Raw genomic sequence first — 18,497 nt, forward strand, 5'->3', positions numbered from 1 at the left:
GGAGATGAAGAGGAGGCTGTTAAAGCAAGAGAGTGTTTCCATCATGTATTGGCTTTATTATTCCTGAATGTGCAGGTGTGCCTCAGTGAGTGTGATTGCATGTGTCGTGCACATTCAGCAAATAAATACATTTTTAGTTTAGTTTGTCTTACTGTGAATAATATGCTGGGTATCTTAACAATACAGTAATTTAATTGGCTTGAAATGGATGACTCTTTGACCTACCAAATAAGATAAATCTTGTATATAAATAAGAACACACACACACACACACACACACACACACACACACACACACACACACACACACACGAAATAACAACAACAACAACTTTTTTTCGGATTTAGTTGCCACACTCTTGGTGTCAGAAATATTGTGCTGTTTAACAAAAATAGCTTAGAAGTTGATGTAATTTTGTATCACCATTTCATAAAAATGTATTCGTTTGCAAGATGGTGAATGTGTTCTGCGTTGTTTCAAATTTAGTCTTTGACTCAGCCATTACATAACGCATGTAATTTGTTGTGATATGCTTGTGTGATTATTATCATGTTAAAAGGTCAGCTTTCATTTAAACGGCATTTTAGTACATATATTCTCACATTGTCTCTAATTTACTAATATGTGTGTGGAAATATTCTTATCCTAAAATAACAAAGACAGGCTAAAAGACTACAAAAAACCCAAAACAAACAACCAAAAAGCAGGCAAAGGACGAGATAGTGTGTGACTGTGTGATCATGAACAATGATTAGGCTGGGATGTTATAGTATTACTGTATACTAGGGTAATTAGAAAATCAGACAGTGAGATCAAAACCACCAAAAACAAAACAAAACTGAAATGGAGATCACAGTTAGCTGACATCACTGAGCTAGATAATATTAAGTAGTAGACAAAGGTCAGTAAACTAAAAATATTTCAAATTTAGTCCCAGGGATAAAGGTGAGCCAACAGCATGGCTCATCCATGTTTGTAGTTTGTCATTTTCAGTGGCTCAAAAATAAGTGGGCAAACTAACATAGTTTTAAATAAATAAGGGTTGTTCTTATTAATAACGTTATCAATTTGCACTGTCAAGTGCTGTGTGGTTTCCCAGCATTTGGCTGAATCTGAGCAGTGAGTATAAGACTACATGTAGACACTTCAAGAAACACTTACTGGCTCAGTTCCATTGGCAGCAATATCTGTGCCCATACCATAACATTGCTTCTGCCATGTTTGACAAATGATGTGATGTGCTTCCAATTATGGAATATTCCTCTCCTTCTTCATACTTTCTTTTCCAATCAGTCTGGTTCAATTTCCCTTGGTTTCTTCTGTCCAAAATGTTTATTTTTCAGAAATGCTCTTTTAGTTGTTTTCTGGCAAAATCTAATCTGGCCTTCCTGATCAGAAAAGTGTCTTTAAGTCAACTGTTCAATTTCTTTTGAGTGTCTGAAAAAGGAGAACTATGTTGTAACTAGCTGTAATTCCAAAGCATGCACAAAGTTTGGTAAACCCCTTGAATTAAAGTTGAATGTCTATACTTCAATGATATATTCATTTAATGTGGCGTGCAGAGGCAAAACTGCAAAAATTGTGTCTAATACAAATTATTCAATTCAATTATATTATATTTATATAGCGCCAAATCACAACAGCAGTCGCCTCAAGGCGTTTTATAGATCATACAATAATAGATACAGAGAGAAAAAAAAACCCTGTGAGCAAGCACTTTGGCAACAGTGGAAAGGAAAAACTCCCTTTTAACAGGAAGAAACCTTCGGCAGAAACAGGATCAGGGAGGGGCGGCCATCTGCTGCAACCAGTTGGGGTGAGAGAAGGAAAACAGGATAAAGACATGCTGTGGAAGAGAGACAGAGATTAATAACAGGTACGATTGAATGCAGAGAGGTCTATTAACATGTAGTATTATGGAGCTAATTGCCTCCGGAGTCATATGTAGTTGTACATATGATTCTAAGCTGATCCATTTTATCCAGCACACACTTGAGGGATCAGAATGGTCTTTTTCTGCTGTCTGTATGTAAAGAAATGAGTAGTTGTGTTTCCGCTTTCTTCACACTCATATATATGCATTAAAAAAATTTCTTGAAGTAGTCTTCCATGGTTTATAAATAGGCAAGTCAGATGCCAGTGTGATGCCAGTGGCAGATTTCTCATGCTAATCGTGAATATGATTTACATGCTGATATGACGAGAATACCAGTGAATGATCTGTGACCAGCCTTATCTGAGTATGAATACGTCAGTTCATGTTTGCACTGGTATTATGTTCAGTTCTATTCTGTTCCAAGACTAATTTTCAAAGCCATTTCTATTAAAAAAAGTTGCTGATGGTGAGACTTAAAAAGATTATTTCTGTTACTTTAGACACTTCTGCTGCTTCACTAAAGATGGCATTTTGGATTCAATTAAAAACATATTTTATTCCATACAGGCTCAAGTCATAAATCAAGAATGTGAAATGCAAAACTGAGAAGTTTTGGGTTTCTGTGTTCCACTTTGACAAATCCACATCTTAAAAGTTCTCTGTTCAGACTCATTTATTCAAAAATAAAAAATACCAAGTCAAAGAAGACATTTTAAATTATTTATTGTGATGTACACTTTCACTTACATGCACGACCAGTTTGATAATATGATTTAGTACATTGAGAGCATTTACCCAGCTGATGGTGAGACTGGTAGACAATTTTGCATAAAACCAATAAGGCAAGCTTTCAGGATGTCCTAAAAACTTCCCGAAAAGGCTGCGTTGGTCCAAAATGCGGCAGCAAGTGTACTGAGTGACTATAAAGAGAGAGCATATTTCTCCTATACTTTTTTTCCCATTAGTGTTAAATTAGGTTTAAACCTTTCCTTTTTGACAATGCTTATAGTTAGGGGTGGATCAGGTGACCCTGAAAGCTCTCTTAGTTACACTGCAATAGGTTTATTGAGTGTTTCTTCTTTAGTCACCTTTTTAACTTATTATATGGTGTTAGCCCACAACTCTGCATGTAGTCAGAGGTTATTGTTAACGTCTGGCTCTCTTCCACAGTGTGATTTGTCCTGTCATCCTCCCATTATCCCCAAGTGGTCACAGTAGATGGCTTCCCCTGCCTGCACTTAGTTCTGCCAGAGGTTTCTTCTGTTAAAAGGGACCATTTCAATGTAGTATTTCCAAGGGGTCCAAATTATACCAAGAAAGTACCCCACACATCTATACACTATCTGCAACAGACTGAACTGTAAATACAATGCACAGGCATCCATGTTGTTTATCCCAAGTTCAGACCTGACCATCTAAATGTTGCAACCATTGCCAAAACTCAACAGACCAGGCAATGTTTTATTTCCAGTCTTCTATTGTCCAATTTTTGTGACCCTGTGGAAACTGTAGCTTCAATTTCCTGGTCTTAGCTCACAGCAGTGAGACTCAATGTGGTTTTTGTTTGTGTAGCCCTTTTGCTTTTTGCTTTTCTTCTTTTTCTTTTTATTTGACTGTTGATATAAAATTCCCACAAAAGCTGCTGCCTATTGATATTGCTTTGCTCTCCCTCTCACTGTGTGTAAAGTTTCCTGCACTGCCTGCCAATGGAGAGTTTTCTAAAACTTATGTCCCCACCTCACACTCTTACAATGGACTGTTTATCTTTGTAAACAATAGCCTATGTTAGAGAGTGTTCAAAGAGTCAACAAATGAATAGGTTGATGGTAGGTGTTTTATTCTCTGCAATACAGCTTTAAGACGACGATGTCTGATTGCAAGCTCAAAATAAAATGACTACTACTAGCCTCACAGGCTATATGTATTACAAGCACCATTATTACTAAAGGAAGCCAAGAAGTAACTAAACATCTTAGACACTGAGCAGGAAGATAACAGAAGGGACAGGTGAAGAGGCCATGCTGCTAGCGAGTTGGCTATGAATTAAGCTAAGCTAGCGAACCCTAAAGACAGTGAATGAATATTGTGAATATTGTATAATATTGTTGACATGAAAAAGACACTCACAGGTGTTGGTAACCCTAGATTTGTTTGGCACTTAATTATTAACAGTCCACTGGCATAATGTAGCTTGAAATTACAATTGACCCCAGAGTGGATAGTTTGCCTGAGGCAAGCTAGAGTTTGCCTCAGATTATATTTGGAATGACCTAGTGCAATGGCAAATGTAGTGCAATGATTCTTATATAATCCTCTTCTATTCTACCTGAGGTTAGTTCATAGACTGCAGACTGTTAGACATGATGGATAGCATTAACAACCCGCTAGCTGCAAATAATCATGTGCAGTTCTGAAAGCGGTCTATGAGCTAACCTCAGCGAACACCAGCTAACAATGTTAGCTCGGTGGCCAGTAGCCTTCAGTAATAGGAATAAATCACAGGGCAACAGTACATTGATATTGTTGTAAAAAGCATGACAATATATTAAGTAATCCAAAGCATTCAGAATACGTTACTCACATTGAGTAACTTAACGGAATACGTTACAACTAAATTTTGGGGAATGTATTCTGTAATCTGTAGTGGAATACATTTTAAAAGTAACCTTCCTCACACTGCCTGAGCACTCACCACCAACCCTTCGGTTAGTAGATGGCCTGCTAACCCTCCTGAGCTACAGCCACCTCAAATAGTTCCAAATAGAAAAGATGGTGAGAGCAGTAAGTTGCAGTTACCGGTTCCAAACCAGCTGCAACTTAACCATTACTGCATCTTGTTATGTTAAGTATGTGGTAGGTTAAAGACAAACTGTAGTTCTTTGTTAAATGAACTGAATATGAATATCTCAAAGCAGGAAATACAATCTCTAAAGTACGTGTGAGCAGCCGAACCTGGTCAAACAGGAAATATTAAAACAGAACCTGTATAGAAATTTAGCTGAGCTGTTTCATCTTCAGTATTATATTCATTGTAGTTCTGTTCTTTCAGTTGGCTGCAAATACAAGAAATGAGAGACGTCCGGGGAAAGTAGTCTACTTGTTCCTTTTTCCTGCCAGTACATGCAGAAATATTCATTACATGCACGAGGAGTTCTCTCCAGCAGCTTGTATTGATTCCCCCCTCTCTGATTCCACAGAATGTATTGATCCCACTGACTGTCTTTTTTGTATTGAGATGCACACTGTGCTGAATTTCCTGCCAGGTTGTTAAGATGTTGAAGGTCAAATCCAGTGTAGAAATATAATATAGTAGTTTTTTAAATCTTTTGTGGATCTTGTGGTGTTGGCTGATTTCTCACATTTCCTCTATTGTATATCACATGAAAGTTATTCTCTCTTGCTAATGGAGGACTCTCCTTTACATGACCTTCTTCTAGTGAGTCTCTGGACAAATGCCCAGCAGGTGTTGCAGACAGGAACCATTTCAGTGATCTGCATGAGCAACTTTACTTAACTCATGTTCACTAGAATGAATGATTTCATACGTTCTCCGTGTAAATACTGAGGACTACCAGCTGGTCTTTGTTACTAGAAGACAGCATAAATTGATTAAACTGAGATTAGTCAACTTTTTTCTAATGTCTTGTGGAAGCACAACTCTTTTTATCTTTGGGAGCACAACACTGAAACAACAACAAGGCTTCTGTGAGAGGCCCCAGTATCAGTATGGTATAAATATGAACCCAACTTTAATGTCAGAAAAGGTAAATCAATGCAGTTTTTTTTAACCCTGACAGAATATCCACTATACTATTACTACTATTAATAGAGCACTGCATTGCTGGAAATAAATATAAATTTAACTAACGAGATGCAGCATTTCCAGTATGAAAGATTACGCTAAACCTTAGCAATTGAGCTTGCTAACTGGTGGAATTTTTTTTATCTGTTATAAACAACAGAAAAATATCTGTAACAATTTTGACAAATAATCAGCGCATGTAGGCCCACTACTTGCAGGAGGCTTGCTGCCTGCACGTTAAAGTTTTCATCAACAGGGTTGTTCACTTGCTCCTTTGGGCCGCAAACAGGTTGTGACCGTGGTTTACACTGTATCCAGCCTTCTTGGAGTCCCTGGCTTTAATGGTCAGGTGGGCAATGGGGCAGTGAGACCTGGAGAGGTGTGATTGTATGTAATTTCGTAAATAAAAACTTTTACTGGCTAGCCACACTGAAAAAAGAGAATCCACCTGTTTGCTGTAATGCCCAGGTTTTTAGAGCACTTTATAAATGAGGTTTGTGTTGAGAAGAGTCTGTTTAAGTTGAGAGTGTTGATTTTTCCTTGTTGGGTCAGGTCAACAGACTCAGTGGCACAATCAGCTGGCAGAGCAGATGTCCATAAGATATGGTGAGCACTATTTTATGCAATAAAAGTATTTTTCCCAAGCACATACAAACACTTTATACATTCAGATTACCATATATGTCACAACACAAACATAACAAAATTTCTTACTGAACCATGTTAGGAATCCTAACATCCATCAGCAGGTCTTTAGGGAAAATAGGTTGACGTGTGTGTGACAGACCGAAAAGAAGCCTCCAGAGAAGAGATGCCATACTTTTTGGAGACCTTATTCACATGCTTTGGTTAAGAATTTCTTATATCACTACTTCTTACTGAGTGGATTACTTCATATTAAAAGGGAGGAGAATTGAAGCTCAAATGTAAATGAAGAAGACTGTAGAGTAGGGTTCCATGTTTCAAATTAACCTTGCATGTCCACTTTAAAGACTCTTTCTTTTGCTAACAAATTGGCCCTATTGGTCTTTAGAAAGAGATGTTTAGGACATTAATTGGATTCACTTTTGAATCTACGACCACCTTAATATACACTTATTTTATTCAATAGCATTTCCCTAACACCAGGTTGCATGTTGACATAAGAAATCAACCCACCCTCTATCAAGAACATTAAGAAAATGCACTCCTGAAGCCTTGCACTTAGGGATCAGCAGTGTTTCCATAACATAAACTTTTTGTCATTGAGATGACAATGCCAGTTTGAAATAAATGGGAAATCAAAACGTTGCCACAGTCATTATGAAAAGAAAAGTTTTAATTTTGTCCATTTATTCTTTTTCAGACTTCCCCCTTCAAATAGAACAAAGAATGGCTACGACTTGAGAAACATTTTTTTATTATAAATAGAGCCTTTGTATAAAAAGTGCATGCGTTAGTTAAACCATGGCATTTAATCATATCACAACCAAAACCTGCCAACCAGTTAGTCAAAAACAGTGACAGTATCATCTCAAAATGCACGTCAATGGACACACAACATCAGACAAAATCAGAATTTTCACAACCACTATTAAGTTGTTTTTGTTGTCAACATACAATTAGAATAGCAACAAATACAGTTAGTCCCCACAATTTCTTTCAGAAGATTTTTAAAAAATGTATTTAAACAAAAATTTTGCTTGAGTCTCCAGTTACCATCTTCTTGTTTCCTTAATATTTTTCAGATGGATTTTACTTTATTTTTAGGCTTTTTGCTCCGCTGAAGTCTGTTCCCTGCTGTCTGTAAACAGAAAAAAACAAACAAACAAAAAAACTCCACAGACTCCCTCTGATCTTGAAATTGTTCAGAGTACCTCGTTTCTGTCATAGCCTGTGGTGGTGTCCTTTCCTCAAAATCTGACAAAAATGTGCATATTAAATGTCCCAAAAGGTCTTTGTGCCAAAGTTGTTATATCTTCACATCGCATGGTTGGTGTAGCTCACATAGGTCGTTTTTGGAGGTGGCACTAATAAGAGGATAGAAAACAGCAGGTTTATGAGTTGAGATATTAGAACAGCAACAGACAACTCTTCTCTATTGGTATTTTTTTTGTCTCTTATGGTTTCATCAATCTTCTTTAGCCACAGTTCCGCTGTATATACCTATATGGTAAGATTATGATTTGAATAATTCTAACATAATTCTTGGATTCTACTGAGACCAAAAAATGACTGATTATTATATTCTGTATACCACCTTAATTCTTATTTCTCTTGGAAAATTGAATGTTTATTACTTCTGCAGCATAAAAGAAGACCTCTTTTATCCTGTAAGAACATCAGCCTTCTGATGTTCTTACAGGATAAGAACATCAGAAGGTAGAGAAATTAAAAGTGATGTGGAAGCTCCTGCTTGTTAAAGAAAGAAGAGCAATTCAGTCAGCACATCTCGAATGAGTAAACAATCTGACGTCTCATGATTTTCTGCTGATGGACTAAGAAGTAGCTTTGAAGTGTAACTCTGAGCTATAAGCAGTTTTGGCTTCAAATCCAGTCTCAGGTGACGTCTAAATAAACTCCAGCCACTTCATGTTAAATGCTTATTACTGAAAAGAAGAAAGAAACTCGTTCTGCCTCTGACATCACCTCATCAACAAAATATATATTTTCTTGCACATCTGTCCGTTCTAACTGATTCTAACAATAATACTTTTACCATAATTTAAAGGATAATGTTTAACTAGATCATCTTGTTCCCTGTCTCCTCCTGGTCTTTTAATGCCAGCTATCAAACATCTCCTGGTCACACTTACCACTAGCTTCCATACCCTCACAAAGCTCAGTCTTCACTTCGCCGTTGGGCCGCTCAGCTGCCAGGTGTGACAGCTTGCTGGTCATAGTGGCAGCGGTGACGATGGCCTTGAAGCTGCATTTACGTTTGGGGACGTTCCGCTCGGGGTGGAAGATGATGATGTACACCTTTGGCATATAGAGCATGCCCAGAGAGACAGAAGCACTGAGGCTCAGAGACACCGTCAGTGTCGCCGTCTGGATGTACATCTGTGGATAAAACAGGAGGAAGAACTGGCTGAGAATGAGACTCAAAGAGGCAGTACAATGACCAAGACATCAACCTCCTAATAATGCTCAACTGCGGTGCAAAGAAACTATGAAACAGTTGGTGCTTTTAGTGACCTATAATAATTCCAAGGATTACATTTAAACAAAGTTTATATTAAGAATGGACGTTTAATTTCAGTGATCTAGTAGCTCATCCAGCTCACAATCATTCCCAATTCAGAGATTAATGTAATGTGTTAAATACAGAAAGAATGTGATTTGATATTTTGTCATTTATTGGCTGTACTGCACAAACCAATGAGAAGCCAAGAAGGCTCGCATTAATCTAATTCAACACTAAATTAAAGTGTTTGTATTATGCATTATGAGTAAGTATTATGATTACTGTAGTAACTGTCATTAATGTCCCCTGTCTCACTCTGTTCAGTGACAAATCAAATTCTTCTGATCCTCACAGTTTTGGCTGTAGAGTCAGGATAGGAGGAAAAAGTGTTAAGTGCGCTACCATGCCCTCAAGGTCCATCCGAAGAATAAAAGAGACCCTAGGAAGAATTTTTTTAGAAGAGCTAATTATTCTGGCTGTTATAATAGATAGTTTTCTGCAGGCCTTTTCTGTAGAGCCTCACAGTGCAGCCTGCTATGAGTGTAATTTCATAAACCACATTTTTTTATTTACTATATGGGTTAAACTTAAATGTACTTAATTTTAACATACCTGATTCTATTCTGATCAGTACTAAACAATATTTGTTATCTTTTCTACATTTTGATTTATCTTTGATTGAGAATAATAATATTTTAGCACTCTGATCATTTTTAAAAGATAAGGCTGGATGTTGAAACCTTTTGCCACCTCTCAGATGTGATGACAGGGGAAAGTCAGGGGGACTTCAATCTCTCTCTGCCCCACTTCTCTCGACAGTACTAAAATGTTCTTTTTCACATAATGTATGTTTCATGCTCACATGCAAAAAATAACCAAAGCGTCCAATGATGATGTCAGTGTATGTAGAAGTATTGCTGAATGGTGATGATCTAGAAACTCCTGCTTCACAGTGGTGTAAACAGTTTTTCTACTTGCTGAACTGTATGATGTCAGTGAAAGGTGATATCTTTAATATAAGACCTCAGTCACACAGGCCTAGAGATTGCTGCCAGAGAAAAATGTGCAATCCTTGGCTAGTTGAAAAACGAGGTGAAGATGTTAGAGGGTGCTGGCTATTGCTCTGTGAAATCAGTTGGAACGAGGGTACTCTTTGTGTTTACTTGGTTGCTCGTTAGGTTGTTGCATTTACCTGTATTCTAGCATTAGCTGCACTGAAGCAGTCAACTTTTCTGCTAACTAACCACCAACTGGAAGAAACCAGAGGCTGTTCAGCTTCAAACTAAAAGCCTTATTTGTTGAAGTGGTAAGGCATAAATTTTACTTTGAATGGGAACTCTTCAGTTTCACAGCTGCTTAATAATTAGTTGTTGAGTAGTTGCAGACATGCTGTCATTTCCTTGCAAACAAATGACAATGACCAAGTCAATAGTACGTTTTTTGCAACCAGTTTCACCCAACAGCAAACAACCTGACAGTGGATAAACTGGTTGAAATACATAAGATAAATTAAAATTATTTTGAACTGCTAAGAAGCTTCTCTACTAGCGACAATAAAAACATGGAGCTGAAAATGAAAACTATGAGTGACGTAAGTAGCATGCAAAGTTAAACATACACAATACTAACTTAAACAAGATTTGTCCTTCTAAAACTTTGGCCAGAAGGGGTGAAAGAAACAAAAAACTATTTGGCTTTATTGGAAAAATGTACAAAAACCAAATAATGAATTATTTTGCACCAGAGAGTACTGATTTTGAGTTAGCTATTGAGAAAAACAGTAACTCCTGTACATTCAGGTGGATTTTATGCAGCAGAGACATGAGCTGCTGCATGAATAAAATAGGGATAGCTGAGCAGGAAAACCAGTGCAAGTTAAACAATGAAGTCACAGATCAGGTGGACATCACTGCAGCAAATTTTCTCCAACTGCTTTAACTGAACCAAAATGAAACATTGCAGCATTGAGCAGATTCTTGGATTTAAATGGAAAGCATCTTTGTGGTCTCAATTGAAACAGGAAGTATTAAAGTGTTTGTCTTCTCCGTCAGCTGACAGATGTGCTGCAGTCTGTGTTGGGATGAAAACCAACTGTCTGATGCAGCAAGGAAATTGTTGACTCAGTTAACAGAGTGAAAGAGAGAGAGAACAGTTTTCAACCTGACTCAAGCGCACACACACACACACACACACACACACACACACACACACACACACACACACACACACACACACACACACACACACACACACACACACGTACGTGTGGGGAGCTCAACCAGGCACCAAAAAGCTCATACCTGCCTTACAACATCTGTCACAGCACACCTTCGCTTATGCTCCCAAAACAGAACGCCACCTGCTGTTACTGACTGTTTTGACACCAACTTCATTACTATGACAACCACCTCAAGGAAGCACAGCCGGGTTAATGGCCCTTTTAACCGATTGTCAAACTGACAGCTGAATTCCTCAGTGGTGCTCTGCTCAGCCACCAGGAAAGAGAGGAAGTAAAGGGGAGGAAGGAACATTGGCGACAGATGGTGAGTTCCGTATTTACAGTTTTTTACAGACGCTAGGACACATTTCTCAATACTTAGGTCACGTTTGCAAAACTCCTCACACAGTGAGCACAACAGAAGTCTATGTGGGCTAAACTGAGGACCAGTTATCATTGTTTTGGCACAAAATGCATTCAATGACTACATCTCTCAAATTACATGAATCATCTTCTCACTCAGACACAACAACTGCCAAAAACCTTTGTACGGACAGGACATTTTGCATGTGCTTACATACTGTTTTCAAAACTGTTAAACTCATGGTCAAAACAATAACACAATGCAAAACTTGAAAAGACAGCAAAATCCAACGGCAATATTTTATTGAAACATATTTTAAATCTAAAAATGCAGTTTAACCAGCCACAGCTGATTCTCATTGTAGATGAACATCTACACAGTTGTTACTCCTTCAATTTTTCAACTCCTTCAATTCTGGCATGCCAGAAGATTATTTCCTAGGTGTATTGCCCTAGATGACATAAGATGTGATGTGGATGAGAACCTGTGGCCAAATAGAGAAGACCGAGTAGATTAGCATTACTATTGTATGTGTATCAGTGGATGGTGTGTATACAAATTCTTGTATTTTGGGATTACTTAGTGCAAAAAAATAAAAATACATAAACATAAATACAGGATGTCTGATTCATTCCAGTAACATATATTGAAATTATAAACAGAGATGTGTCCTTGTTTTACACAAGAAAACACTGTGTAATGCTACATGTTGTTAGTGTTTTTTAGGTCATTGTTTTGTGGGTGACAAAGTGTGTTTGTCGGCTGTCAACCTTTGCTAGTGTTCTGGAGGAATGTTTTTATTTGAGACCTGAATGAAGTGTTTTGGTAGTTGTAGTGCATTTTGAATGTGGAATGAACTGCTTTGCCAAGCTGATGGTCAGTTAGGAGAATTGTGTGAAGAGTTTTGCAAAAGTGACCTAAGTATTGAGAAATGTGTCCTAGCGTCTGTAAAAAACTGTAAAAGCCCAAAACAAGTAGGTGGCAGTGATTCCAGTGATGCATTAAGGAATCGTTATGAAAATGCACGACACAATTAAAATATAGGGAAAAACAAGTTCTTAAGTAATTTATGTGGCCTCTTAGATATAATCTGTTACTATAAAACCAGTGTTTGAAGGTCACAGTAGTCTAATAATAAGTGTTAGAAAACATAGAGAAGAAAGGTAAGCCAGCAGCGTACTCATAGTTACACACTGGTTTTTAAAGGAACATTTTAACATGAAATGGCATTACAATTATACTCTCAAATATAGTCTTAGTCTACCAAACTTCAGATTTGTGCAAAAAGGATATAGGTTATCCTGTTATTAAGCCTAACAGAAATAGCCAATTTTCAGGATCAAATGCTCCCTGAATTCTTCAAATCAAACTGAACTTGAGGTGTTGAAGGGTAAAAAGTAGGGGTGCAACAGTACACAAAATTCACGGTTCGGTTCGATATTTTGGTGTCACGGTTCGATATTTTTTCGATAAAAAAAATGTTCATGCCTTTTTAATTTGTCATTTATTAAAATTATAAATATATATTTTAACTCAAAAGTACAGTTTTTATATTTAATGTTGCTGAAACAACAAAATGATTAAAAAAAAAATCTGTCTGATCGAGAAATCACTCATCTTTGGAAAAGAGAGTTTATTACAGAGAAATGGCTCTTTCCAAAATAAAAGCTATACTATACGCTTCTTCTGGGCTATATTCTCAGCAGCATATTAAACATATCAGGTCCCCATAAGGAGAATCATGTGCTAACGGCTGTCTAAATGACTCGGGTAAAGTTTGTAGCATGCGTGCTTGTTGTTTTTGTCTGCTTCCACTTGTCTTTGCACTAGGGTGATGTCGGTGTAAATGTGCAGTCATATTCATTGTGTTCCCACTAGTGCTGTCAGCGTTAATCTCATTAAAATGACGTTAACGCCATAACGCGACAAATCTCCGTTAACGAGTTACCGCGGATCGCCCCGTGCGTGGGGCTGGACAGCGTCAACACGTTAACGAGCTAACTGCGCTAACGCACTAGTTCCCACCAATGTAATTGAGCATTGCGTGGCACATCCGACATACTTTTTTACTTTAGTCCATCAGGGTCATGCTTCACATGAAAACCAAAATAGTTCCAAACGCCAGATCTGAATGAGGGTGGGGGAGGTTCAATTTCGGGTAGCGTTGAGGCGGCTGCCATGTTGCAACGAGCTTAGCTTCTGTCTCACTAGCTTGCGCTGCGCTCAGTGGATCTGCACTCGACAGTGCAGCCTAGGTGGAGTAGTCGAACGCAGATACACTGAGCTCTCAAAACAGACAGCATCGTCAGAAGAAAAGTTGATAAAATAAATTAAAGATTTTGTATTGTAGAGTAGAAAAATTCTATATAAGAACCAGTCCATTCACCACTGCTATTACTTTGGATTTTGGAGTATCTGTGAAATTATGCTAGTTCACACGATCTGCCACTCCATGGCAAACTACAGATACATTCTTAAGCTATTTCCAAACTGGAAGTAATTTGCTTGTCGCACATTGCTTTGAAGCTGAAGGCCGGTCACGTACGGACAGTCTGGCTCCAGCTACCTGGGCAGCATTGTAATGTACTATACCATACATGCCATACAACTTCATTTTTAAAGCACTTTGGGCATTTTCTTTGGCCTTCAGACAATAATTCTGATTTTTACAGTGCCAGACAGGACAGGCAAAAAAAAAACAAAGCACTTTAGCAAAAAGTAAAAATAACACCAATTAAAAAACTATAATAAAAACAAAAACAAGCAACTATAAAACAACAAAACAAAATCAAAACAAGTAAGATCAATGTCTCATGATGGGCTGAAAAGCCAGAGAGTTTTAAGATGAGTTTCAAAATGGACAATGTAGGTGATTGTCTAATGTGCAAAGACAATATATTCTATAATCTGGGGTCAACAAAAGAAAATACCCTCCAAACTTCCGCTTTTTGTGCATGTATAAGCAGCTGGTCAGATTACTTGACTTCGGACATGTATGTGTGTATGTGTATGAGTAAAGCAGCTCAGAGAGGTACCACAGGCCCAAACTATTTAAGGATTTAAATAATTTAAGGATTTACAAACAAAAGAACTAAAGTGCACATGCAGCCAATGGAGTGTGGCCATAATAGGCTTAAGGTTCACTTCTCTACACACTGCAGTCAAAAGTGGCATTTTGAACCAACTGGAGATGTGAGAGGGAAAACTGTCTAACTCCTGCATAACCTCCTGAGGCCCAGCCTATTCTATTATGTCCTCTGTATGGACATTTGTTTTTGGTCAATATCTTGTGACTTATTTGAGCTATCTTACTAAGTCCTGATGTATTAAATAGAGGACATCTTGGGCTTTCCACTGATATCTCATGTGTTTGAGTAGCCTCTTTTAGCTCCAAAGAGGCAGCAAATCACAAATAACATTAAATGGGAATATTCTTTTTTTTCTTGGTTCATATAGCGCACTACAGTAATCCCACAGAGACATAATAATGTCACAGTACTGGGTCTGGGACACAGTGTTTTGTGTTTCTTGATTAACTGATATTCTTTGTTTTAGTGTTATTCATGGTTTTGGTTCTCCTTATTGTTCTCTGTGTGTTATAGTCTTATTTTCTATTTCTGTTTGGTTTCTGTTACTTTGCCTTCCCCGTGTTCCATGTTTCATGTCTAGTCACCCTTCCCTCTTGTCTCCATGTCTCAGTGTCAAGTCTGCATCTTTGTGAATGTCTCTTGGTTCCTGTTTTACTTTGACAGTCTCGTGTCCCTCTCTTCTCTGCTCTTCTCCTGTGTCTCATTCCCTCGTTTCATTAAGCCCTGTTTTCCTCTTTCCATTGTCACATCATTACCCCATGTGCTGTGTGCTTCCCTATTATCTTCGTCCCTAGTCTCTAGTTTCCTGGGTTCCTAGTTTTCTAGTTTCCCAGTGTTTAGTTATTAGTTTTCAGTTTCAAGTTCAGGTTTGTTTTTTGCAAGCTTATTTTATGGAGTGTTTGTGCAGAGTCCTGCATTTGTGTCCTTCATCCTGCCTACTACAGCTAAACATGACAAATAAAGGCATGTATTACTGTCTCCAATGTTGCCTATAGAGGATAGATTTCACCTTGGCCATGAAATGAAAGAAGGCCTTAAATGAAAGAAGCTAGACTTCACTACTGCTCCAGTTTAAACTCACCATCTGTTATAAAGCCCAGATTTGCAACTGTGGACATGACATGCATAACCCATGGGCTCAAAATTCACATGGGGAAACTCACAGGAACTAATAGGTCTAAACACCAACACTTCTCTACTGTAAGGTCGGGGGGTGGGTTCATTCCACTGCAGGGCAACCTGCATGTGGCGAATAAAATTTGAACTTGAACTTCAGTCTTCTTTTCATTAAAATGTAAATGGACCTAATATTGAGCCCTGTGGAACTCCACATGAGACTGGGGACACTGAGTCTGAATGGACCATGTTCAACACCTCCATTGGTGAGGCTGCTACACTGAGTTGTCGATAAAGGTGGCTGGTGCCTGTCGTGGTGGTAAACCCTGAACCAGCTGGTGTACACTAGAGGTGAAGGGAGTGATCAGGCGGAAGAAGGCGTCTTATCGGGCTTGGTTAGCCTGGGGGACTTTGGAGGCAGCCAATAAAATCAGTGAAAGGAATACCTCAAGGAGCTCCTTAATAGGGCTGCCACAAACGATTATTTTTATAGTCAACTAGTCACTGATTATTTTTGCGATTAGTTGACTAATCAGATCACGTATCCACTGGACGTGAAACATACAGCTTATTGCACCAGCATGCATGTGGTCTTATATAACTATCATTAGCTTACAGCTTTAAGTGTTTAAGGTACGTGCTAACTAAAAATAAAGACAAGACGAAAGTTTATTAAACTTTTAATGAAATTTGCAGATTGTCTCGGTGGAGTTTAATAAACTCAGCCGTCTGCTCCTTTCTATCTAAAATGTAACAAGACATTGGAGTAAGCTCTCGACCATCTCACACTTCTGTTTAATCAGTTTTCAGCTGTGTGAAAACTATAACTTTAATCTCAGCCAAACCAATTTACTCAGGAACAAATAAAACACTGAAAAAAGCCAAACAATAACAGTTTTTAAGTTATCCAAGTGACTTATATATCATGTTTAACCTGAGTAGCGAAAGACTGCGGGGGTCTGAAAATGATGTGCCGAGAGTTTGCTGTTCTCGCCGGCTCTAGTGCGCCTTGAACCCCGGCTCGCTATCGAGCTGGTGGGTAACAGACGTCTCAGAAAACGTTGAAACACTTTTTCAAATATGTGATGTCTTGATAAACTGAGCAGATATTTGAAGTTTGCACAGCTACATTATTGCCTGAAAATATCTTATAAGTTTATTTTGTGACTCAGAAAGGGTAATAAGAATAATATTTAAACTAAGTAGCTGCCGCCATTGTTTGAAACTGGAATTGGCTGGGCTGCACTATAAATTCTGAGATATGCTGGGCTTTGAAGGATACACCTGACCTGATTTCCTTTCGTACGGATCAGGTAGTGACACCTTCAAATCTGGGGAAATGAAGGACGCATTTGTCGGCTGCATTTGGAAGTGTCTTCGAATTTGGACAGCTTTCGCATCGCTGTAACGCAATCGCCCAACAAATGCAGCCTCCGGAGGATGCAGCCCCTGAATTTGGACAGCTACGATCTTGGAGACTGCTTCTTTCTCTTCTGGGTTTAAGGGCAGGTGGCATCCTTGTACATGCAGTGCTGCCATCTTCTGTTTCAGTCTGTTATTACACTCTTAAATCCTACTACTTATTCCTGCGTCTTTCAGGATTTTACACAGCTTCAAACGACGCGTCGACTATTAAATTAGTCGCCGACGATTTTGATCGTCGATGTAATCATGAGAAGTCGACTAATCGGGGCAGCCCTACTCCTTAATGCCACTGACATGTCTTCTCTAGAGAAAGCAGAGTCTGAGGATGAGGGGGACAACCCATCCATCATGAGGAGTGAGGTCAGTGAGGAAGTTAACCAAAACCTTGGTGGCAGGACCCCTGGGGGTGGATGAGGTTTTCTTTGGGTTCCTGAAGGCCTGTAGGTCTGTCTTAGTTGACACGCCTCTACAATGTTGTATAGAGATCTGTGGCGGTACCTATGGACTGGCAGATCAGGATGGTGTGTCCTATCTGTAAGAAGGGGTACCGGTGTGCTTCAGCTATAGGGGGATCACGCTTGTCAGCCTCCCTGGGAAAGTCTATGCAAGAGTGCTGGTAAGGAGAGTCTATCAGTTAGTCAAACCTCAGATATAGGAAGAACAAAACGGTTTTCATCCTGGTCCCAGAACACTGGACCAACTCTTTACCCTCTCAAGGATACTTGAGGGTGCCAGGGTACTGCCGGAGCCCTAACGGATGCTGCCCTTTGTCACAATTCTGTTCGTAATTTTTACGGACAGAATTTCTAGGCATAGCCAAGTGGTGGAAGGCTTTCACTTGGATGGTTTCAGAATTTCATCTCTGCTTTTTGCAGATAATTTGGTTCTGTTGGCTTCATTGGGTGATGGCCTCCAGCTCGCACTGGATCGGTTTGCAGCTGAGTTTGAAGCGGTGGGAATGAGAATCAGCACCTCCAAATCTGAGGCCATGGCCAAAAGTGCTGGCTGGCCTCTCCCTTACAGATAGGGTGAGAAGGATGGCCATCCAGGACGGGCTCAGAGTAGAGCCATTGCTCCTCCACATCAAAAGGAGCCAGTTGAGGTGGTTTGGGTATCTGACAAGGATGCCTCCTGAGGGAGGTGTTCTGGGCATGTCTCACCGGGAGGAGGCCCCGGGGCAGACTCACGACATGCTGGAGAGATTATATCTCTCGGCTGGCCTGGGAACACCTTGCTGTTCCCCCGGACAAGCTGGAGGGGGTGGCCAGGGAGAAGGAGGCCAGGTGGCCAGGATAAGTGGAGGAAGAAGGATGGATGGATGTAAATTTGAAAAATCATGAATGACAATAATAATAATTAGAATTTTCAGTTCCTGGAGAAATTGCATTGGGATAGCAATAACATTAAGTGCATTACTCTTTTCTGGCATCCTTGTATTAT

General features: G+C 39.0%; 1 protein-coding gene across 3 annotated transcripts in view; it reads right to left on the bottom strand.

Moving 5' to 3' along the window:
- Positions 1-7,011: 7,011 nt before the first annotated feature.
- Positions 7,012-18,497, bottom strand: part of LOC308390315 (metabotropic glutamate receptor 8-like) — a 147,713-nt gene continuing 136,227 nt past the window's right edge. For all 3 annotated transcript variants that reach the window (XM_080872182.1, XM_080872184.1, XM_080872183.1), the window contains 2 exons: positions 8,475-8,721; positions 7,012-7,688 (listed from right to left, as the gene is read on the bottom strand). In XM_080872182.1, the coding sequence (XP_080728308.1) occupies positions 7,639-7,688; positions 8,475-8,721 (297 nt within the window). In that variant the 3' untranslated portion in view covers positions 7,012-7,638. The remainder of the gene's footprint in view (positions 7,689-8,474; positions 8,722-18,497) is intronic.

This window comes from Rhamphochromis sp. 'chilingali' (genome assembly GCF_963969265.1).
Source record: "Rhamphochromis sp. 'chilingali' genome assembly, chromosome: 2".
In the NCBI taxonomy this organism is placed as follows: Eukaryota; Metazoa; Chordata; class Actinopteri; order Cichliformes; family Cichlidae; genus Rhamphochromis; species Rhamphochromis sp. 'chilingali'.